This window comes from Amphiprion ocellaris, chromosome 23, assembly GCF_022539595.1.
Source record: "Amphiprion ocellaris isolate individual 3 ecotype Okinawa chromosome 23, ASM2253959v1, whole genome shotgun sequence".
NCBI lineage: Eukaryota > Metazoa > Chordata > Actinopteri > Pomacentridae > Amphiprion > Amphiprion ocellaris.
In genome coordinates, this window is record NC_072788.1 from 9,074,489 (window position 1) to 9,099,753 (window position 25,265).

General features: G+C 40.2%; 1 protein-coding gene across 3 annotated transcripts in view; it reads right to left on the reverse strand.

Annotated features, from left to right (window-relative positions):
* LOC111589169 (ADAMTS-like protein 1) overlaps positions 1–25,265 on the reverse strand; it is a 106,956-nt gene that overhangs the window by 50,106 nt on the left and 31,585 nt on the right. For all 3 annotated transcript variants that reach the window (XM_023299961.3, XM_035943774.2, XM_023299963.3), the window contains exon 2: positions 17,880–17,996. In XM_023299961.3, the coding sequence (XP_023155729.2) occupies positions 17,880–17,996 (117 nt within the window). The remainder of the gene's footprint in view (positions 1–17,879; positions 17,997–25,265) is intronic.

Genomic DNA, 25,265 nt, shown 5'->3' on the forward strand with positions numbered 1-25,265 from the left:
TCGAACGGTAAGACATGCATGCCTGTATACACAAACAGTTAAAAGTATGATCTCAGCTGTAAAATCTCAGCAACAACCCTTTTTTTCTACCCAGATGCCTTCATAAACTTTAATTTCTCATAGCGCACGTTCAAAAAATGATAGAAACACAAAATATTAAAGTATGAAATATACAGCATATATCATTTCGCAAGTTCAAAATCCTCCATACAGTCCACTCATGATGCAAACTCTTACGTAATATACGTCTCTGTCCATAGCTTGCCTTGGTGCCGAGAGTGCTGACAGCTCTTTCAAGCAGCCACACTTCAACACATCAACTGGGCTTTGTCCTGCAGCACCCACATTCAGAAAGAGGAAACTATCCATCAGCCAGCCACAGCTCTGCTCTGCAATCAAACATTCCTCACCCATATGCTTCTGTAATCGGATCAGAAACACGTAGAGGATGCAACTTTACTGCAAAAAAAGGAGGATGATGACATCTCTCCACATAATTCTGTGAATTCACATGAATTTATCACAAACTGAGCCTCATTTAAGCAAGCTAACTTTGCTCACACGGTGTGAATGGAGAGGAACTGAATGTGAATGAAAGACGTGCTTAAAGAGACCTTGAGAAAAAGTGGCAAAGACTGAGTGGAAAAAGACAACTCATAGTGACTCAACTGACCCATGCACGCTTCCTTTTCATAGGAATTCTCTCTCTTTAAGTCTCACTCCATCACCCCATCCGGTCTTCTTTTCTCGTTCCCTTCCGCTTGCATAAATTTCACTGGATAGGTTTTCAACTTTGCCTGTCTGAACCCATTGAGCAGATCACAGATCTATATGGAAAATGCTCTCACACGCCTGCCGTCCTGCCCTTCTTTTCCAAAACCACTGGCATATCATATACAGAGTGCTCACTAGTAGGTCAACAAGGAAATATGGCCCATGGGACACTTATTATGGCTTTTTTACCAAAGCCTCAAGATAAACACAACTTTAAAAAAAAAAAAATGCCCATCCTTCCCTTCTAATTTCCCTTTAGACTACTGTCTAGCAGTGAAGAGGAGCTTAAATTTTGCTGGAAAAACAACATGATAGGATGCTGGGGCGATGCCATGCCAAGCTTTGGGAAACTCAGAATGCATGAAGTATGACCACAAGATAATGGCTAAAGAAAATAGCTGACATCACTGCTCTGGATATAACCTCGGGTGAAACAGTAGAGGTATCCAATGGCGCCAAATGACTGCTTTCCTGAGAACTGAATGGAGTATTCCATCTGTTTAAGATGCAATGTGACACAATTATCAGATTATTATGTGGTTATTTTAACTCTATTCACATACTTGATGCAATGTCACAAGGGTTTAACCTACAATCAGTATTTTTAGAAATGCTACCAGCGTGGATGGCAATGTCAACAAGTCAAAAATGCATCATAAATTGTCAAATGCGAACGAAAAAAATACACAGTGAATGAGGATATTAAAGTTCTGTAAACAGCAGTACAACATGCACAAGTAAAGGACTGGTCACAATGCAATCACTGGATGAACTGGCATCACATTTTTTACATAAATTTGGCTTGAATTGTTATAAGAGCAAAGTATCCAGAACTGAAATCACTAGAAGCACTCTGAAACTGCCAGAGATGGCAACTGTATGAGCCAATTGTCTGCTTTATGACAGCAAAACGTAGTAAAGTGTCATACAGTTGGAAAACTCAAAAGAACTGCTTCAAATGGCAATGCGCAATTTGATTGGGTTTATCGAAATCAATTTAATGCTAAGTTTTATGTACTGAAATGATTCCTTCCACACTGCATTGCTGCGACTTAATTTGAAGAAAGGTGAACTAAAAGTTTCCAGTTTCTCTAACTTATGTATGTGCTTCACCCAAATGTAAAATCTATAACCTGATTTGATCGTCACACTTTCTGTTCTTTACTTTTCTTTACTCTGCAATCCTACTCAAGTTGCAGCAGAAAAATCTGAAGACAAGGCAACATCAGATGTACAATGCTAACGGAGTAGTGAACCTAAACTTACTTTCGCTAACAAGACTTCTCAGGAGTAGTCTTCAACAAACCAGAAAGCTAAATGAGACTGATCCTAAAAAAAACGCTTAACTTCAGCCACAGCTCAGATACACTTTTTACAGTGCACTTTTTAAACCTTATTTTGGTGGCAAAGTCAAGAAACTATTCATCCGGCTTTTATCAGAATGAAATTTTGGTTCCTGGAATGCAATTTTTATGAAATTGCAGTTACAGTTCTCTCACCATTTATTTGGATCGACACGTGGTCTTTTGAGCTGGGAATAACTGCCTCTGCACTTTACCATAATGCCGACCGGGTGGCGAGACTTGCCTAAAAGGACTTCAATTTGCCTTGTCCAAATGGTTGATTATACAGTTTCTGGTGATCCCATGACTTTTCCTGTAGTGCCACAATGGGGCATTAATTGAAGCTAGCAGCGAGCTGTGGGAAAATTTGGCAACTAAACAGCCCGATATTTCTGAATGAGATGGTGAAGAACAAAAACAGAGCTCAAAGGAGAACAAACATAGATCCTGGTTTAATCAGGTAGTTGGAAACAAGACAATGTTACTCCTGAACATTACACATGGAGTGCAAGTATTAGCTTACAAATTAGCATCAACTTAAAATTCGCCAATATGACATTGTTGTGCTAATGACTTCTTTATGCTGTTGAAAGTAGGAAAAAAAAGGGAGATCAACATTATAATACGGTGAGCCTACGTGATTGTCATGTACAGTATATTAAAAGAAAAAAATCTTTTTCCATGTCTTGAAGACTGCAGGTAGTGATTGCACGGGGAAATGTCAAATTATCTATGATATAGAGTTACAGGATTTTTGCAATAATGATGGGTTGATGCTGGCGCTGGAGGCCGGTATCACTGCATCTGAGTGTATTGTGGGTCATGTGTTTGTGTATGTAAGAGTGAGAGTAAGAGACACTGAGAGAAAAACAAAGAGAAAGAGATGAGAAACTCGGTGTGTGTCTGTATGTAAGTGCGCACTGTGCACATTTGCATGCCAAGTCATACATCATTCCCTTAAACACACTTTGAGAAAAGCCAGTTTACATTGCAAAACTCACACCTTGGGCTACGTTCCTTCATATTACTGTTGAAAGAGGGAAATTACATCAAGTTTCTCTTTCACAGTTTACACAACAAAATCAGCAAGCGCGCGTGTCTTCCTTCACAGTTAGTGTCAAGTCAAAGCTTGCCCATGTGATGGAGAGGGAGGGGAAACATTTGGATGCATGACTGAAGAGTAACCGCACAGGAAAAGAGCTGCAGTGGATCAGTTCGCCCCCATTCTATCCCACTCCCACATAAAAACCCTTCTACCCTGTTTTCCCAGGAGCTCTGGGGCTTACAGCTGTCTAAATATGCTACTGTAGTGAACTCAGACCGGGGAAGCGTTTGCACCGCTGTATAGGTAGCAGCTCAGCGGTGAAGGTGAACAGCAGGAGACGACCATGTAAACCCAAGACGTTATCAGTTCACGATTTTCCAAAAATTCTGTCTTTAATCCAGATGAATTATGAATCAGGAGAGTACAGCACAGTATATTACAGTACAGGATAGCATAGTACAGTCTAGTCTACTATAGTCTAGTACAGAAAAGTATAGTCCAGTATCATAGTATAGTACAGTATAGTAATGTACTGTACCGGGGGTCCTCAGTTAACAACGTCCTCGACCTATGACATTTCATCGTTACGTCGGAACTGGTTACATGGAGTTAATTGGCGAGTGGAGCAGACGAATACGTTGTCACACCGCGCTATAAGAGGAAGACAGCTTTGTTTTCATTCACCGATTTTACACCACAATGGATACGTCTTAGATCATGATTGTACCACTGCGTTACACAGGGGACACGTAGGACAGCGTGAGTTCCAACTTGCAGCAAAAAAGACCCCTGTAGTATAGCACAGTCTAGTCTAGTCTCTAGGTGAATTGCAATAGTTTAAAAATAATAGTGAGCTCAATACATCTACATTGCCTCTGTCCGTGCTGCTGTTCATCACTTTCTCTCAGCTCACATATCTTAGCTAATCTAATAACATAGACAATAACAAGTCCGTCTGTGCAGCTGCTGATTTTAAATTCTGACATATTCTTGCTCTGCTCAGACACCTGTTTCGGAAAGTTTACGGCTAATTTTACATTTTACAGCTCCAGCAGCCGACCGACCCAACTCAAAAAAAGCATTTATTGGAGCAACAAACTGTAAACACAAAAAGACTATCTAATGATCTTTAAATTATCCCTCTATGACTTGCAGTTCCATTGAGAAACTTAATCAAATCTCAGCTCCACTATTCTACATCATTTTTTTTTTAAAAAACACCAAGAATAAAATGTTTGCGCTAACCAGACTCTGTAAAAAATAAAAAATGAATAAAATCTGCAATCACTGGTGCAACAGTGATGCAATTTGTGCTCCAACAGTGATGTGACAAAAACTTGGGAAATTTTCAGCTGAACTGCAGCCTGTGTTTGTACAGTCAATAGGAGACAAGGATGGAGTTCATATAAAAATGTAAGTAGCAAAATATCCATAGTGTGTAGAGCTATCACTTTTTCCCTTTCCATTTTTATGATTGTGCTGTTTCCATAGAGTTGCAGAACTTATTATTGCAGCAAAAACTGAGTCCACAATGAGTAAAAATGTGAAAAATGTTCAGAAGTTTAATCGGTCCATTTAATCAGCCTGATAATGAGAGAATTGTTCGCTGTGCATCAAATAAGCATCAAATAAGATTCTGAGATGTAAAACGAAGCTTAGAAATCATTCCAAAGTTACCGGTTGTTATCTTTGGACATTTTTTGATGAACATTTGAGCACAGATAGCAAGCAGAAACCTGTAAAATTCAAGTTCCTTCACTGCATGTGACTCAACCATCACACATATTTATGCACAACAATTGATTCTGCGTTTTGGTGCCTGAGCTGCACTAAAACACGTATTATTTTCTTTCTTACACATTTTATGTACACTAATTTTTTTGTCGTTTCTACATATCAAAAGGCATATTTAGATTTTTTGATTCCATAATAATCTTAGTGCCAGAAAATGCAGACCATGTACTGGGTTCCTCACACCTGAAATAATTGCTTCTGCAGCCCTCAAAGCTCAAGAGCAGCATCTTGTGTCGGAGAGATAAAACTGCAAGTCTCTTTGAAGCTCATCACTAAGAGCTTTTCAGTTGGTTCTGGAGACGGGCCAACTGTGAAGCGTCCATCCATCAACTCCAAACTGTGTTCATCTAGTTCAAAGTTTTAACTGTGACCTTTGGAGAAGTCAGAGTTGGAGGAAAGCGAGAGAAAACTGAATTTGCTCGGACCAATAAAACACACATTCAGAAAATATTGCAGGAGAACAGAGGCCTGTTCTCTGAGCTCCGAATATCAGTTTCAATTACCAGATGCCTCCTACAATAGCCTCGGACACACACATGCACCCATAAAGGGCCGGTGGGTGATGCATGACGCACTCTGACAGGACATGCCTGGGTGTTCGGGGGTGGTCTCGGCCTTCTCCACTGCGGCGGAGGTTTACATAAACACACAGCTTCTGGCATCAGACACAAAATGAGAGGGTGTTAAAATAAATCTCCCCTCCCACCCATAGACTGAGCAAACATGCCCATACATCACACACACTCACACACACGTATGCACACTGCACACATTTTAAATCATTAGCAGCAACTGCAAACACAAACACATTTCTTCTCGCTTTTTTTTTTTTTTTTTTTGCCACCGTCATCAGATTCTTGTAAAGGTAAAGGATGAAAAGCAGCTCCGGGGGCCTCCTGTTTGAGTGTTTTTTTCTGAATGCCAGACAGAAACCGCAGGCTGAACTCATCTAGTCGGGCTTCACTCCGCGCCTCCTTCTAATGGTTGTCTTTTTGCCTCGTGCCGCCGTGCAATTGAGGGCAAAAAACCGAACAGCGCCAGGCCTTAAAACTTCCCCTTCATCCCCCCTAGTTACCACTCTACCTCCACCTCCCATCACTCAATCAGAAGCTCGTCGACTCTGCTTCATCCCCTATCATTATCCCAGTGAGGTCACTCCGAAGAGCTGATTGTGAGAAATACGGCTCATTTGCTTGTGGTTCAACCTGCAAAACTCAAGGCGCCACAAATCATAACACCAACAGCAACATTCTCAACTTTAAGGAGGTGAAACTGCGCTGAATATTGCAGGCTGAAGAAGATGTTTCTCCTCTTTTTAATTCTCCTCCAGTACTTTTTTCATTTCAAAACATGCTTTCTGAGCAAGCGATGCGATGATTGAACGTTCCTGCAGATATTGGCTCGGCAGAAACGTGAAGATTAACATCATCAATCACAGGCGATCTTCACTGTGTAACAGGACAATGCAAACGTTTCATCAGGGGACAGTAACGCCAAACCGAACGCTTGTCTTTAGTCAACTAACACCCTGGCTGCCTGCCCGAAGCCTCCAGACAATGTTTTCATCACGGGACCTTCATTGTTCACTTTGGGCTCATAAATCTGGAGGTTTCAATACTTTCGGGGGGGAAAAAAAAGAAGCTGGGGAAAAAGAATCCAGGAAGTCTGCACGCCTGTTGTGGGAGGATGCACCTCGCCTGAAGCACCAGACGCTGCTCAATATAGGAATAGTATCAGTGTTTTTATTGTGAAATTTCTACTTCTAACCTCTGAGGGGATCTCGAATTTCTGCTGTTTGTGAAAGGTACAAGGAAAAAGAAAACCAAATGTTAGCTCAATGCTCACTCAATGATAAAGCTGTTCAGGATTTTTTAAAAAGCAGACACTTAAAATCACTTTTGTATTTGGATTTTGACTACCGTACTTTGGCTGTGCTGAGCTTCTCCGAAATCTGTCGCTGTGCATCTGGGAAACATCACTGAAATGAAGACCACATTGCTGGATGAAGAGGAATCCTAAATCTCATAATCACTGGTACTAAGAGGCAAGAAAATCTATGACACAACCACATTCAACTTGTTGTATCATTATCTGTGGAAGACCACCAGGCCCTGTATTCTGAAACAATGCAGTGAGACGCCTTCATTTGACTTCTGAGGAAGGAAATATTTATAATAAAGGCATATATCATGAGCTACACTGGTTCATGCTTCAGGAAACACGCTACAGGTCTGTCTACAGTCCTATACAACTAAATCGCAATTATATTCTGAAAGAAACACATTTTACCTCCAGAAGGTACGACTGTGTAGTATGGTAGAATGTAGCAGTAGATAGTGGGACCGTTTCTGAGTCCCATCAATTGCCGCCGCCCGCTACATATTTAGGTCATGCAATTCAGTATCCGCACATATCGTACACACGCATAACACACGCCTGTGCTCAACGCAAGGTAATTTTGTTTGTGGGTATATCTATATTAAATGGCCACATTCTATGGTGCTGTGATTTCTGCCACAAATTTTTTCAAGATTTCAGCCATCGCAAATGATAGAACAACTGAGCAGCTTTGGCTGTCCTGTTCTCTGAGCGCTTTTCTTGTTTTTTGATTTGTTTGAGTCCTTTGATTTGTAATACATCACAAACAAACATAATCCAGCAGAAAACATGTGTCGAGAATGAAGGAACTGGCTGCAAAATTACAGCTAAAGAATCACAACAAGGTCCACAAACGCAGCTTTAAAAGAAAAAAAATCATATTTATTTTTAAACCTTACAAACACACCCTCAGATAATAAATCTGACCAGAACTAGGCTAAGCCACACTGTTAAAAAAAAAAACAAAACTTTTAAATGCAATTTTGTGAACAATTTACTGTTATTTTACAGATTTTTCCTGTTTTACTAAATTACAGAGAATAACTAGCAAAATCAAGGATAAAGTCTCAATTTCTATGATCAACCTAAAAGAAAAAAACTGAAAAATCCAGATTTTAATAAGTAGTAATTTGTTCTTTAACAACCTTTGACGAAAAAACAACACAATTTTTACTGTATTTAAATCAGAAAACATTTTTTACAGATACATATTGTTATTTGAATGAATAATTGTGTATATTATATTACTGAAAAATGGTAAACAAAATTTTAACTGTTATTTTACAGATTTACAGACTTGATATCTTGTATCATTACAGATAAAACATGTAATAATATGTTGACTGACACAAAATTTTAAAAAATAGTCCACATCACAAGTCTGTGTTTGTGTGAAGGGTATTTTTTGACCATAAAATTATCCAATTTTTCTGTATTTAAATCGGCTAAATTATTATTTTCATAGATATCTGTCTTTATTTGAAAGAAATTATATATATTAGCAACTGAAAATGGTAAATATTTTCTGTTATTTTACAGATTTTCCCTATTCTGCTTAGTTCCAGATATTATCTAGTAAAATGCAGAAAATAGCAAAAAAGTAATAATTTATATATTGATTGTCACAGGGTTTACAGTTCTTGAATGTGGCAAACATATTTTTCTTGCACTCTTACTGCCAAGAGAGCAAAATTATAACATAGGTTTAAGTTTTTTTTTCAGGTTTTAAGGTTTTTCATGTCAATATGGTAAAATCACTGGGATCAGTTTAACCCTTACTATTCTCACAGGACTTTTTTTTCCATATTTTCTGCTTTAAAAAAGTGATATTATTTATCATACTAAATCTGTTCATATCTGTATATTACTACACAAACAGGAGTACAGTGTAAGTTGGTCTGTGCATATAATGTTTAAATAACCAGCCAGAGGGTTTTGATGCATGATGATAAAAGCACAAAATGCCAAAAATGATCATCCTAAAATATTTATTTACTCTGTGTATGCATGTGACCGGAGATACTTATTAAGTCTATAAGGGCTTCAGTCTGCTAAGCTTTATGCCTTCCACATAATTAAAGTGTATGTAAGCACAAGAGAGAGAGACTCCAATGAACACAACCTAAAGAGATCCTTAAATGATGTTTATTTGAATTTAAAGGCTTTCCTCCGTGCTGTATAAAGATTTGGTCTAAGTAGGCCTTCTTGTGTTGCAAGCATTGTTCACTCTTCAGCGTGGAAGAGCGTCAGGGTCATTTTTCAATTTTGTGGTTTGTGAACAGATTACATTCTCTCCCAGGGCTGCCTGAGAGCGAAAACTGTCTGAGTGTGTGCAGGCGAAGGCGAGCTCCTGTAGGTCTGCACACATGCACTTCATGGCCCTGATTTTCTCATGTTAACACTCAGAGTATTTACACTAGTCTGCAGCGATCGGTGTTCAGCATGCAGCGCATTCAGACCAAAACCTTCTGTCAATGTGTCATAAGCTCTGTGCAACCAAAGATGCCGGTCTGTGAGAACCTTAAAATCTCTCACGAGTACACAACTCACTGAGAGAGACAGGCTCTACCGCTTTATGCTCCAGTTTAAATTACATTTTTGGAAAGACTGATTTTGCTTTTATCCAACACGGATTATGCATGAGGTGAAGGACACAGCTGATAATTCTACAAAAGCTGAAAAATGTCAAGATAGACAAATGTGAAGAAGCAGAGCCATTTTGAAAAACGCTTTTGCAGAATGGAAAAAAGAAAGAAAAATTGTTGCTCAGAACAGGCAACGAGTATTAATAACACTATAATCTGGGCCACAGTCAGATATTAAGTGAACAACACCAAGACAAAGCAAGCAAAACCTTGTCAATATGATGAATTTTCCCCTGACGAACTTGGATAATTCTTTTATTATTGTCACAATATAACTTCCACAGTGAGACCAACATTGTGCACAAGAAGGTTAATATATGCCAATTTTGTGCAGTGGCCATTTTGACATATTTAAAAGTTACTTACCATGATCAGCCACAACTGCTAAGTGTATAACATTAATTAAAAGGCATGTGGATGTTACTTTGATGCCCACCACCAACCTAAACATTGTTGCACACCTACACCAAGACAGTACACCCTGCTACACTGCAAAAAATGATCAAAAATGGCTTGAGGAAGATGACCAAGAGCAAATTACTGACCCAGCCTTCCATTCCCCTAAATCTTGATCCAATCATGCACCAAAAAAAAAGTCTGGTGGCCCCACAGAACCCAAACATCCACTGCCAACATCCCCAACTCCTCAATTATCCATGACCTGATAGCTTAGAGCAGTAGGTTGGTTGGTGGTTTAAATGCTGGTGGACTAAAATGTCTTGTTTTCCAGGTGCAACATGATAATCAGTAACCAAGGAGATCAAGAAATGAATATTTAAACATTTTTCGCGCATGTTTTGTTGTTCTATTCGACAGTGATAGTGGGGGAAGGGGGCAACATGCGGCAAATCACCAAGAGCTAGAATTGAACGCCGGCTGCTGCTGCCACATGAAGCACCAGATGAATTAGGTGTGCTTTCAGGTAATTAACCAATATTCGTAACTGATATACGTATATTTGCAGCAAAAAATGAAAATCTTGATGTTAAAATTTAAAGGAACACGAATTCCAACACCAAAATTTCATTGAATTGTCTTTATTTATGTTTTGCTAAAACTTTTGAACATTTATCCTTTATCTTATGACTTGTGATGTGTAACCAGTCAGGATACTGCTTAAGACTATTAAGAATCAGTTTTTTAAAATACTAGTAATCTGGAAAATGCTAAATATCTGATCTGATAGTTGACAGGCCAGATGAACCCTAATTAAAAGAAAGTCATACAATAATTCAATAAGTTATGTTTAAAAATATGATGTTTATATATATAAAAAATGACAGAATTTTACTGTATGTAAAACAGCAGTGCAACTCTGACAGCTCCTTGCAGTGAACCATCCAGCTGTACTGGACACAACAAAACCAGTCCTCACCAGAGCAGGACAGATTTCCAGATAGGAAAACTGAGAGATGTGTATGTTTGTTCTGCTTCTGTACTGTAGTACCACCACAAAGAACAATTAGAGCCCACATTAAAGGGAGGGATATGCTTGGGGTTGCAGCTTGCCCACTGCTTAACCTAAGCCCTGTTGTGCATGGGTGGCAGCGATCCTTCAGCAGCAGGTAATTACTGCTGTAACTCAGGTTAACACTGCTACTTACACTGGAGACCAGCTACATACTGCAGGCTGCCTGAGCCAAGTGCCCACTATGAAGAGAAGCTAACATTGGCGCGCTACCGAAGCTATTAAAGTTAGTAACTGCCTCCCTGCAGTGAGTCCGTTTATTTCAAGTCAAGAGCTACAAGGTGAAAAACAACTTGTCCTAAAGACAGTTTTATTTGAAAGCAAACTATTTAGTTGATTTCTTTAACAGCACAGTCCAAGAGTTAGAGTGGGTGGGGGAATTACATCCAGAAGACGTTAGATTGAGATGTTATTATTTGGCTGCAAAACTTAATTTAATGCTCTTATTTAACCAGAATGAAACCATATTCATGGCAGAAGCCTTGAATGATCTCCTCCACATGCCCAAACACCACATCCCGAGCCAGAAAGTAAAAGGAATAACAGTTACAATTAGTACGCGTCGTGCCAAAACCCTCAGTGAGGACATCCAAAAATTCCTGGATGAAATTTTCTGGCATCTGCACATCTCCATTGTGCGAGTGTGTCTTTGTTTGTGTCTGTGCACGCCAAGCATGGAGGAGAACACAAACATCTGCAACAGGGAGTGCAACCTGAAATGTAAACAATTAGAAATCAATCACTCCCTCAGAAAATGTGTGCGTGCCTTCACACGCCGAGGACGAGCTGATGCCATGGAGGGCGAGGAGAGAAGAGTGTCGGGGTGATGGGGGAGGTAGGTGAGGAGAGGGAGGGTAAGATTTTCCCATCAATCAAAGGCATCGTTTTGTGACGTGATAGTGTCGAATGCAAAAGGCGCAAAAATCACAAACACATGGTTTCCTGTATCACGCAGCCGAGTATATGCACATGTCAGCATGCAAACACAAACGGGATTACATGAGGGTACGCTGTGCAGATGGGAGTGTGCGTGCAGCGGTAGCCAGCAGCAGACGCACAACTGGCTGCATGCATTCACACACACCCACATTTGTTATGTGGGTGTTGTGGTGAGCTCTTGTCCCTGGTGGTATTACCTCAGCAGCACCACTCCAATGCCCACAGCGCACTCATGTGAGAACCACATCAAGCAGGGGGAGATATTCGCTGTGGAGCGGTGCGGGCCAACGATTTACTGAACACATATGCTGATGGAACAAACACAAGGGTGAGAGAAAGATCCCCAGTCCAAAGCCACGTGGCTTAACACCACATTCACCAGCGCTCAGCACTTTCTTCAAGAGCGCTGGGACCGAGCCTCTAAACAGCACTCGCATGTGCCAAACACCAGTCAGGCAGCCAAAGCGAACAAGGCAGGGAGGCAAATGTCTCCTAATTCACTGCTTTCCCTTTCAGGCCTTGCTTTCTCTTGTTTTGAACAAAAAAAATCATCTCTAAGTGTAGCCCTAGCCTGTCACAAACAAATTTCAGCAGGGTATCTTTTACACTGCTGGCAATGCAATAACAAAGTTGCATTCATGGCAAACTGGAGTCACAAAAGCAGACGTTAACTCACTGTTTGGACTTTTCCAATCCAACTACAGCACTGGCTGCTTCACATAGAGGCAGTACTTCTAATAAACAGCCCACTCAATCGCATTCAATGCATATAAAGCCAGAGAAATCAATTTCTTGAAAGAAGACAAGCATAATAATGAATAAATATCAAGAAAATTGATTTCAGGAGTGGGTGATGGACACACTGTGCTTTCTATTAAGGCTGGGTAGGGATGAGATGGAACTGAATGAAGATTATGCTTTACATCTTTACATAACATCATGCCAGTTAATGATGGGCTCTTGTGCTTCACTACTGTACATTTAGCATCCCTAAATAAACTGAACTGATGAGGTATACAGCGATACAAAGGAGAATCTTAACTATACCCACAAAATGTGTTTCAGTCTAAGGTTTTCTACCCTTAAGGTTGAGGAACAGAGCATTTGTATTTTTATGTGAAAACTAAATAAAGCCTTCCAGTTGAAGTTAAAGGAATAGTTCGATATTTTGAGAAATTTATCTATTGCTGGTACTATCATTTATTGACTTTACTGCAATAATAAATATTGATAAGAACAATGGTCTCTATGGTCTTTAGCCAAGAAATAGTGTGACATATAAAACATAATTTATATGTCTTTTATGCATTGTAGCTTTACTTTTGGATAAAGCCAGCTTGGCTGCTTTCCCATTTCCAGTCGTTATGCTAAGCTAAACTAACTGTCTGCTGGTTTCAGTCATGTTTTTACCAGATTTGAGTCGTATTTATCTTCTTATCTAACTCCAATTAAGATAGCAAGTAAGTGTACTTCCCAAAATGTGAAGTTTTTCCTTTTTCCAAACTAACGCTGGTTGCATTACATTTATTGTTTCTCACTCACACACACTGGCTGGATTCTTTCGGTTCAGTGCAATTTAAAACCAACATGGTTTAAGTCAACATAGCAACAGTCCGTACACCATCATGCACCTCACTGTGAATGCGGCCTTGTAAAAATCAAGAGATACTACCTCAAAGGCTGCAAAGTTTATATGCACTGACTAACATAAGTCAATTTAAATGCACAAAAATGTGCTTTTCATGCTTTTAACTTGACATGGTGGAACACCAGGGGGCACAGCACATAGAAAAAAACTTGAGCCTAAACAGCCTCTCTGCCTGCCAAAGGTAACATGTCCATCCTTTTAATGAAGACAAATGAAGTGTTTAATTGTGCAAGACTGCTGCCCTTTTCACCTGGCACTACGTGCAAAACACAGCTGCCAAGTCAGCATGCAGTGAGCAATGGGCCTCTTTCTCTGCTAATGTTGCTGCCATGGCCACTGAGCTCCGCCTGCCACCCTGACTGGCCCTTGGCCCTGCTCGCCCAACCTCAATTACTCCGAACCCCGACACCCTGCCAAAAGACGGAACCGCCTCGACTCTTGTTAGGCCTGAAGCTTCTCAAAAAGAAAAAAAATAGCCCTGACGGTTGCTGCCTGAGGTGCAATTGAGCATGTAAAGACATTAAAGCCTGAACTGCTTGGCATGTGATGAAGTGAGATAGGCAGAGGGCAGAAAGGAAGAGACGTCTAACTAAACATCCAACATCTATCAAAAAGGTGAGGAAATAAAACAACAGTGCAGGAAGACGTAACCACCATTCCAGGAAACATGTGAAGACAGGCAGAGGGGAAGTGTCCTCACACCGGGCCTCAAGTCGTTGCCGAAAAGTGGGGCTCTAATGACTGTCATTACCAACCACTTAACTGTCACAACCCATAATATCCTGGTCGTTTTTGGTGTGTTTAACACAAAATGTGACCCAGAACAGTAGTCAGTACGTTCTGACCCTCAATGGGCAAAGAAACTAATAGACCCTTTACTGAACAATGGCTCGGGCTACATAGGTACTGATGCATTTTTGTTAGGGATTGAGCACACTAGACTTTTGCCCTGGGATGTTGCTGTGAAATGAGCCATAGGTCAGCTGCTACATGTGCCACTAGGATAAATAAATGCTATCATAGTTTTTCGTGGCTTGACTCCAGCCCCCCCGCCCCCCTAGTGAGGATTAAGCGGTGTATAGACAATGGATGGATGGACTAGTAGATGTTCTTAGAAACACAAGAAGAGAGATGTAATAGCACTTAAGTACATGTTTTGACATATTAAAGCTGTTCTAACCGGTTTTAGGGCCTTTCAGTTTATTGTGTTGATATTTTGGGGTGCATTTCATGGACTCCAATTGAAAGCTAAAGCTGCGTTGTAAATAAGCAACTGTTTGCAAACATATTGGCTATAACAGCTTTATTAGGTACTAACATGCCATGTTAAGTGTTATCAACTTGTTGCCAAAACTTCATTTAATGCAGCTTTAAACAGAATTGGATATTACAGTTTGAACTTGCATTATGATTTAGGATTTGTTATTATGTTAAATCAGCGAGAGGAATATGTTTTCATGTAAGAAGAGTTAGTGGAAAACTTCCCTGACACGCACTCATCCACCAAATGAAGGATCGGCTTTCAGTAACCCACTTTAAAGTTGCCTGTTGACAGAATGATCATATTTGCCGTCTAGACGGTAGCGACTGAGGACAAAACCGGGTGGCGGGTCTCCCTTTCTATCTCCTCTTTTATCCGAAGGCTGTTTCTATCCCAAGCCTTACAACATTTACAATGCTTGTTCTCTATCCTCCTTCCTTTTTCTTTTCTTTCTCAGTCGTCCCCCCAAGGTTGAGTAGTAGCTGCCACCTGTGTTTCGCCTTTTGGAACAGAAACTTCTTAAGAGATTGAGTTTCAAACTTCTAGATTAGTTCCCTCCAAGCAGTTAAGCATATTGGATAGTTAAACTAAACTTTAAATGTTTCTAAAAGTCACAATTTTAGAATATATATAAAACAAACCTGCTTCATTTCTGGAAAACAGTGAGTGGGAAAAGCAGATTAGATTCACGAGAAGCTTTTGTGCTTATCTACAGTCTTACTCATTCAGTCTTCTTCGAGAAAAAAAATAAAAACTAAAGCCAACATTTCAGGCATCAGACCCCCCGCTGACTGTGAATCAGGAACTTCTCAGCCCAGTAAACTTACCTGATATCGGTTTATGAATGCTGACATGTCTGAGGCTCTGCAGTACATGCATGCATCATGGAATGAATATGGGTTAATTTATAAAGGTATGTTAAACCGTAGCTGTGTCAGAAGTAGCTCACGCTGTGGCTGCCAGGAAAAACACTTTGCTTTAGAGAGAACAATTCATCTGTGGCTCTCTTGGGGAATAGGGTAAAGGGTGCTGGGGAGGTCAGTCCTCCTGCCCACCGGCCGACCCTGGCACACAGTCATGAAAGTTAAACGCGAGAAAGCGAATACACTTTTGGAGTCGGAGATCCGCCTCCTGGGTTGCTTGCTAATTAAGCTGCGTTTATCTTGGCTGCGAATCAAGCTTAATATTGAACCTAGATCCAACACAGAACAGCGCCACAGGCACTCGCAGACTGAAACCAGCTGAGTGGTGAAAGGAATCACAAGTGCGGCTCCTGGGAGTCTGTTCTCCTCATCTCATGCTTGCATCATACATACAGCAAATACCAGCCTTCATAGCGCCAGTCAGCTTAAGATGCCTCCTTTTTCTGGTCGCCCACTCAATTAAATACTTAAGATAATAATTGTGGACTTTTATATTCACTTTAACCGCTAATAATTTTTATTCTGACCCTGAATGTCCCATAAAAGTCATCCTAGATAACTTAGATCTTCATGTCTCCTGCTTTGGCATCAGATTTTAACAGTCATATTGTGGCTTTCGCTCATGCTTCTGTCTGCTTTTGCAAACCATTGATTTATAATATTCCTTTATTTTAAAAAGAAAAGGGAAAAGGTATGTTTTGCCACTCCAAAAGCACCTGTATGCTTTTTCATAAAGAGAAACTGAGGCGTGGATGGTGTGTACACAGTGTGCAGCCCGTTGCATGGTGTTTGCTTTGAGAATCACTCAAAAATTAGCTGATGCAAATTCAAAAAATTCGCTTGAGGTCAGTGCATCATAAATCACATTGTTGCCTGGTTACAATATGGAATCCAAATGTTGTAAAGACAGCTGTCTGTGATTTCTAACTAGAGCACTGTAAGCATGTACCCAAGTTTTTAAATTCTTGATTCCAAATAGAGGTTTTTAAAATGGTTTTTCCATTAAGTCTGCCTTTGGGATATATATATATAAAAAAGCATGTACAAAGCAATGACAGGCCAGAAACTCTGAGCAATATAAATCATTTAAAGATACTAGGCAGGGCAAAGTTAACATGAACATTACAGAGAAAAATAAGAGCTTCAGTGAGAGAAGGCACGTTAAAAACGATCTGTGATCCCCTCTTAAAACTGAAAACGACCTCTCCCCGCTGCTCATCTGTAAAGCTATCCGGCACATGTGAATTGTCACATAAGCACCTCATGATCTTGCTTGAAAGCATGATGGCAAGTTCAAGCAGATCTTTTGTTTCAAAAGAAACATCACTGTATTTGATTAGTGTTCAAAATGCGTTGAAAGCTGTTGAATATTCAATGTGTTGAGGCCAAAGGGTCATTTACTGAAGCGTGGAAAGTTGTGAAAGTTGTGCTGGAAAGACTTTTTCACCTTTCACCTTACAGCGCAGGTCAGATGTGGCGCATAAACCAGAAAAACCTGAGTACAGTTGGGCGAATTACATAATGTTCTCAAAGCAAATAGAAAAATGCAATGTTAAAATACACATTAAGATAGCTTGTTTAAAAACCTTTGATCAGTTTCAGCAGATTCCTTTCAAACTGTGCCAGAACCAATCCCACCGCGTAGGAATGATGAGATCGGCGAGCTACACATCAATATGTGTGACAACAGCAGCTCAACCGCTCCCTCAATTAGATAAAACATCTGGGTGAGAGTGGCTTAAGAAAACGGCTACGGGCAGGACTCATGTCTCAAAGGTGATGACAGAGTGGGAGTAATGTGATGCAAAAAAGGCACCCCACCCTCAGCCATGCAGCCAGTGTTAAGTGTGTGTGTTTGCCCTGTTTCGCATCAGGCTGGGTCGGCCTGCAGTCAGATTACACCTCCTCTCCCAAGGTCCCACAATCATCATTCACTCGCATTCATTACCGAGGTGTAATGCAGATGATTTTTCACTCCTCTGGTGTGGCGCATTACGTAAACACGCTGCCATAGATTTATTGGCTGATTTAGTTTTATCTGACATCTCAATTTATTTTGAGTGTAAGTTCGAAAGGAAGGAAAACTGGAGACTTAAATTTTAAAAAGCCTGGTAGAATTCAGCAACACAGTGAGTGCAGTGTTTTCTGACGAAGAACTTGCCGGGTCTTCTGGGTTTTGGCTGCCGTCGTGGAGAGGCTCTTCGGGAAGGTGATCTCGTCGAATCAAAGTGAACTCCCGGATGAACACAGCATCTCCATTGTTGGCCCACACAGCAACCTGAAAAACAAAGATACAGTCACAGAAGGCCTGTAAGTAAATCCAACAAAAATCTGTGGGAGGCAAATATTATAAGAGGGGGCAACAGCCGGCGACACTCTGATACAGTTTATGGATGCAAAGTGTGAAAAGTGCCGAGTCCAAAAATGTTAAAAATTGTGACACTTTATAAATGCAATCTACCATTATTTTGGTTTTACACAACAACAACCACTTCACACAGGAACTGCAAAGGTGTGCAGAGGTGTGAAAGTAAGGCAGGGTATGTATGAATGCACCTTTACACCCACTCATGCCACAATTATGTGAATTAGCCACAGCGTTTTTGTGGAGGAGGCAGTGTGATGCAGCCGAAGGAAGCTGGGCAACAAGAAGGTTGTTGTTGTTTGTGTCACACTGTTCCCACGAGGTTTCACCAATCTGGTCTGGAGCAATGATGGCCGATTTAAGTAAATTTGAGCAAAACTTCTGTTTGTGATTGCAATCACTTACTGAGCATTGTGTGGTTTTTGCCTTTGGTTCACTCTCTCAGGCACACATCCCTCTTGATGAAGGGAGTCTCTGGAGGAATTCACAGCGCAAGAGATCTGATATCACAAGATGTAGACACCCATGTCTTCAGGGGAGACTGGAGGGGCATCTTGGATAGGGCCCATTAGCAGCACAGCAGGGCCCGCATTCTCGACGATGCACAAATTCACAGAGCGGAGGCCCTCAGCTGCTCTCCGTGGGTCATAAACACCCTGTAATGACCCGGGTCAACCGCCTGCCTCCCGGGCCTGTGCTAAGGCAGCACGAAGCAGAGCCGGGAATGTGGGTTTGAGGTACTTGAGGTTCTTCACATTGTAAGGGGGGCTGCAGATTTTCAGTTGTGGGGCAGAAAGAACAAAAAAAAAAACGCTGCTAAGCAACTCCTGCAAAACGTACAGCAGCTTTCTGTGGGAAAGAGCCACAGAAGGGTCTCTTAAATAAGACAAATCAAATCTGGTCTAAAGCCCCACACTCAGCACTGCTTAACTGCAGTCACTTAAACTGTTGAGGCTTCTGTAACAACACATAACTCACTGCAGCACAATGTGGGCAAAAGCCTCCTTGGATGACAAACACCATAATGCACAGGCACATTTTTACTGGTTGGGGAGGTGCAGATGTGGCAGCTGTTGGGCCACTTCTAACATCTATGTTTAGATGAATAAAAGGAAATACTTAACTAAATCAAAAATTAGGCAAATGAGTGTGAAGACGCACCTTATACTTGTGAGAAAGTGGTAAAAGACACTTCACGTTTCTCAATAGTGTCTCAACAGGCCTCAAAACTACAAACCCAAGTGAATTAAAATTGTATTTATAATGAGAATAAAATAAGTGATATGAGAAACTACTCCTGAATGCCTGAATACAACATAAGATCTTTGCTGACACGACTAACGTTGCAGCGAGGCGTGTCCTCTCTGCTGAAAATTAAAATGTTGCACAACCACAAGCCAAACTTAAGTCAAGCGTGTGAACATTAAGAGAGGCTTTGCTGAAGCGTGTGTCAGCTAAGATGTACTGAAAACGACTTGAGTGACCAGATGTCATTGCTCTCGGCAAAATGGAGGCCCGGCTGAGATGAACACGCCGATTGTGTCTTTCTCAAGAGATTTTTCTTCGCCTCTCGTCCTCAGAAATTATTTTCTCACACACTTATAGCGTCTGCACACCAGACAAATCTGACAGTCATTTCCTTGTCATTTTGAAACCTGCATCCATCCTCCATAAAGAACTTGGATGTGCTGGAGCTACAGGCTAATGGTGAACGGCAGCTACACTCTCCCTCGCTGGAGTCTTAAAAAGGGGATCTATCAAAGCCGTTTCCTTATAAAAACAAGCTGGTTGTTCAGTGCCAATGTCAAGCATCCAGAACACCCCCACTGGACTAAAAATTAGCAACTGGCAGAGGACTTGATATTTCCAAAGAGAGTATGGAGTCATGCTAAAACATAAAGAGAGGGGATGGAGGATGGTGAGAAAATCTTTGCAAATGCTATCTCAAACAAAAAGACATTAAAATACGACTTCTTCATGGCTGTGCTGTTTCCATAGAGGTGCAGGACTTTATATTGCAAAAAAAATGTAACATGAGTACACAAATGGTAAGAAACCACTTGTAGGTCAGATAGTTAGATATTAAGGTACAAAAAGTTTGTTAAAAACGGCAATCAAAACAACTTTACATTTGCTCCAGATGTCACATCAGTCTAAAGCTAAATCTAAAATGTCACTTTTCCTCAGTGAAATTTTTTTCAATGACCAAATAGACAGTGAAAGGTCTCATTTTTACCTCCCTAAAATGTAATATAGGTATATTTTAAGATGATAGAGAAACTGATTTGTGTGTCAGAAATTAGATTTTTTCATTAATCATGTGGCGAGCCTCCAGATTTATCTGGTGTCTCTGTGTATAAAGTAGCTCAAACTAGCTCCACCTACAGCAGCTACAACAGTAACATGCTGCTGACAGACTGACGCTTCAGCAGTATTAATCTAATGATGTCATATATATTAATATATGAGTCAGAGGGATCAAACCAGCTACATATTGCTGCTAATACCCAAGTACCATTACTTAGTGAAACATCAGAATACTTCTTCCACCACTAATGCTGATTAAAAGAGTCAATCTATGTGAAAATTTGCAATATATTGACTTTTAGAAGCCTCCAGTGAACTGTAGGATTTTGGTAGGAACCTCCTTTGACACCACTATATGAAGCCTCTTTGTCTTTATGGGATCTAATGAGGGTGTTAGATCTTTGACACGCATGAACTAATGTTTGAGTTTACTTCAAGTGAACATGGCAGAGGTTAAGAAAACACACATTCCTAGATGGTAGGGCCACATGTGTTTGAAGAGACCAACTCCAACCTCCACAACTCAACAAGCGCAGTGTGTACGTGTGCGTCAGTGTCACAGAGAGCAAGGGTGAAAGCAAAACAGGGAACCAGGCCGGTGATTCATTAACCTCTGACGCGAGTTCGATTTCAAAGAGCCCGTCTCAGCCAGGAGAGAGGAGAGGAAGTGAACTCAGGGGCAAGTCGGGTCTTCAAAAGCACATAATCAACAGTAATAACAACCAACCTGATATTATAATTGAGCTTTCCTATAACATGGTGCCAGCTTCCACTGTTTGGGTGGAAACTGTGAAAAACTGAGCGACTTTTGCCATGCTACGCTAGTCCAAAACCCAGACTTATGTTTCACGCACTGCTGCCTTTGATTAATAAGATTCCATCCAATGTTTAGATAAGGACACCCCTTTCTCAGGACTGGCCCCTGTCTGAATGAAACCTAAGAGGAAAAGATATTTTTGCTAATCCACTTTCAGAGGGATTTATGTGAGCTTTCACTTAACACATTTTGAAGGAGGAAACATTGTGGCCTTCTTTTCCTCTCCTTCTCTGCTCTTCTTTCATAAGCAAGGAAAAAAGGGTGCCCTTTCTCTCATCCGAATGTCTGTCCAAGGCCCCCCACACATCGATCTGTTAGAGGATTTTTCCATGAAGGAACCGTGGGATTATGAGCACTTAGTTTAATGTTTACTCATTTAAGTCCACGGACTGATAAAGGTAAGAGCCATAAAGGCTGTGACAGAGTCTTGGCACGCTTTTAGCAACAAGACACCCTTCAGTATAAAAGAGGAAAAAAGCCTCCTGGTTACAATTTTCACTTCAGGATACCTGCAATGCAACAGCTCATGACTAAGCTCTCTGAGAAAACTAAATAAAAGTGAAACACCACTTTCATCACCTTCTCTGATTTCTGATGGATTATTTAGTTATCTAATGTTCTTCCTGAGGCAGCCTTTGAAGATGTACCATCTCCCCCATTCCTCTGCCAGATTCCTCTCAGCTTGATTTACTGGGTTCTGTCTCCAAAGTGCAGTCTGTCCGGCGAACATGCAAAGAAGAGCGGCAAGGAGATCAACTTGTCTCCATTGTGGCAATCTTTAACTCTCACCACCTCTCATCTTGAACAGCACAAGGAATGGAAAGCCTCAGAGGAGAAGGAAAACAAAATATACCTCTGATAGATTGAAAAAAAAAATTTCCGAGCAGTGTCAGTGTTAACGCTCTGTTTCTCCCATGTTTCAGTGTCTCACAAAGATGAGTGGCACCTTCCTAATGATGCATGAGCATCTTTTCAAAGCCCTTTTCACTTAGAATTTCATGCATTTCTTGTTGAAATAGGATACTGGTGAAGAGCATAATGCAGGAAATGATCAGTCAAATGTGGAAACTGAGTGGAAGAGGAAACTTTTACAGGATTACTGACTGGCTTTTATGTTCATTAGCGTAGATCTAAAAGAGTCGGACGGTTAAGTGGAACAAATTAACAGCTAATTGTTGCCACATTTTGCTCAAAAACAACTTTAAACCACACAAAGAGTCTACAGCTATGCTAGCAATGCTAACTCCAGTATAATGTATACCACATAAACCATTTTCCCCATGAAAAGCCCCATCTTTGACCTCACATTATCAAAAAACTGTATCTTGCAGAAAACATCTAGTGATGTTTGCTGAATCTTATGTCATTGCATTTCCCAATAATACAAAACAAAACGTAGCCACAAAAATGGGAGGATGAAGTTATTTTCATGGAACTTTCATAAGTGATTGAGCAGGTATGACAGATACCACAAAAACTAAAATATTGCAAGACAGCCTGAACCAAACAGAACATAGTATTTGAGTTTCAAGATGATTTAAAATGGAATCAATTACCTGATATGTTGTCTTTTTAACATAGCTTCAAATTTCAATGTGCAAAAGATGTGCTGAAAGTGGGTCGACAGGCATTTATTTTTTTTTATTTATCTTAGAATGTATTTGATATTTTAAGGTAAAATTTTACACCTATCTTCATAAATATCCATAATTTAAGCTACAAAATTTTCAAGCCAATCAGAGATGGTCAAGCAGAACATCTGCCAACTTATTTTTGTCACTCTGATTTGCCATCCTGTGTGCGTGTCCAAAAAATGTCTCTTAATTTGCCTTAATTGCTTTATAGGGGCAATGCAAGAGCTTATAAGATAAAACACCAATTTAATAACACTGTAATGAGGACAACAGCTGCAAGATCACAGGCTTACGTGACGTATTATGTCTATGTATAGCCGTCATGGAAAACAGAAAGAGACTCTTCACATATCAAAGCGTCTTTGAGTTTTTACAGCGTCTTTGAGTTTTTCAGCGTCTTTGAGTTTTTGGAAAAGCGCTTTATAAATAAAATTTATTATTATTATTATTATTATTATTATTATTATTATTATTATTATTATTATTATTATTATTATTATTATTATTATATCAGAAAGATAACAAATCTATTGGTCTTTAGCCTTTACAGACGTCTTACAAAAATCATTGAAGGCGTCGGAATCCGTAATAAACGCAAGACTTTGACCCCTCAGATAGCAGCAACACAGTTTCTTCACTATGCTCTGAATGACCGTCTGTGCAGTCCTGCTTCAACAACAGCCACAAGCAAGACAGCGCTCAGATGTGAGGCGTTCACTGCTGTTCGTGAAAGGCCATGGCAGTGGAATCGACAACTTCACCTGAACATCTCAGCCTCCCACCTGTCCGACCCAGGTGGAGACACGGCGAAGAAGCCCGAAAATATCGCAGCTTGAAGAAGAGGAGCTCCAAAGAATGGTACCCTCCACTGATGGCGTTTGTGAGCAGGATGCACATGAGGAGGATGAAAATGGACAGAAAAACTCAACAGACTGGTCATGGAAACACTGTTGGCACCTGCCAGGAACTTGGGGGTTACTTACAGGAGTTTGCCTCGTTGGTGTTCAAGTTAGCAAATGAGAAGAAAGAGGTGAGAGCTGCAGCCTCACAGTACTTCCTGTTTTTAATTGCAGTGTTTTGTATGAAGCAGTAATATGGTATATATATAAATGTAGTGCAATTTCATACATTGCAAGAAAACCTGAAAGACTCCTGCTACTTATATTTTTTTGGAAACGTAAATACAAAGTGTTCAAAAGAGTCTGATACCATTCTGTCAAAGCAGAACAATAACATTTTCAGAGACAGCATTATTACCGCAAACATAAGCAAGCCAAGCCTCGGAATTAAGCAAAGTTGGTGGAAAAGTTCAAGTTTGCACACTAAATACAGCGACTTTTAGCTGGACTTAAACCTAAACATATACACTGAAGAACTACACATGCAAAATGCAGAAGTGCTGGTTGCATATTTGTGAGGTCTTATGTTTTCTTCTTGTCTTCTTGCAGCTGTTTGGTTCATCGTCTGCCAGTCTGCAGTCAGGAAGACATCGACAACAAACAGACTCCACTGTTACCGTCTGTCATTAATGTGACTGTAGATGTAGCGACAAAAAAGTCTTACATTTGTAACATGGATGGACTATTTAAAGCTTTGTAAATATGTATCTTTAATAAATATATTTTAAGTATTTATGAATGACTTGATAACTGCTGTAAGTTTTATATTTGCACCTTATATGTATTTGTGATGAGAGAGCATAAAAAGCCCAACCAAAAAGAGAGCAAAATGTTGAAAATTAAAATGTTAAAGGAATGGTTTAACATTTTGCCGACACATTTAGTATGTGTGTATCTGAAGTGTAACCCTCCGAACCCTAAAACACACCGGCAGTTTTGAAAGGCACGTTATCTTTTAAAAGGCTCAAAGTTATACAATTTATCAGAGCCTGAAACTGTAAAAACAGAAAGAATCATCAGAAAATTTTCCGACAGTCCTTGAACTAATCATGTGCCACTTTCAGATCTGTTGGAAAACTTAACGGCATTTAAATCGCCATGGCTCGTTTTAAAATTGGGCACAAATATAAATAAGTTGCACAAGGTTCTGTTAAAAACTAAAATTTTCTGCTCCATTAGTGACATCAGCTAGAAAACTGCAGGGACTTTTTGGATGAACTCAGCTGAACTGCAGGCTGTGTTTACATTTTTGGGGAAAAAAGCTAATTAAAAATGGAAGCAGCAAAATATCTATAGAACATAAAGCCTCCATTTTTAATTCTAGTTTTGGTAACACCTGTGGGGAACTGGAAAACTGTTGTCCATCTAAATTCTAGTTTTTTTTAACGTTGATAAAATACATAAAGAATTTCAGCAAACACCCAGAAAAATTTGCATAACAACTGAAAACTAGAGGAGGAAGCTGTCCATGGTCTCTCCACAATTCAGAAAAACACATCATTGATAAACATGCTGTATTTCAGTT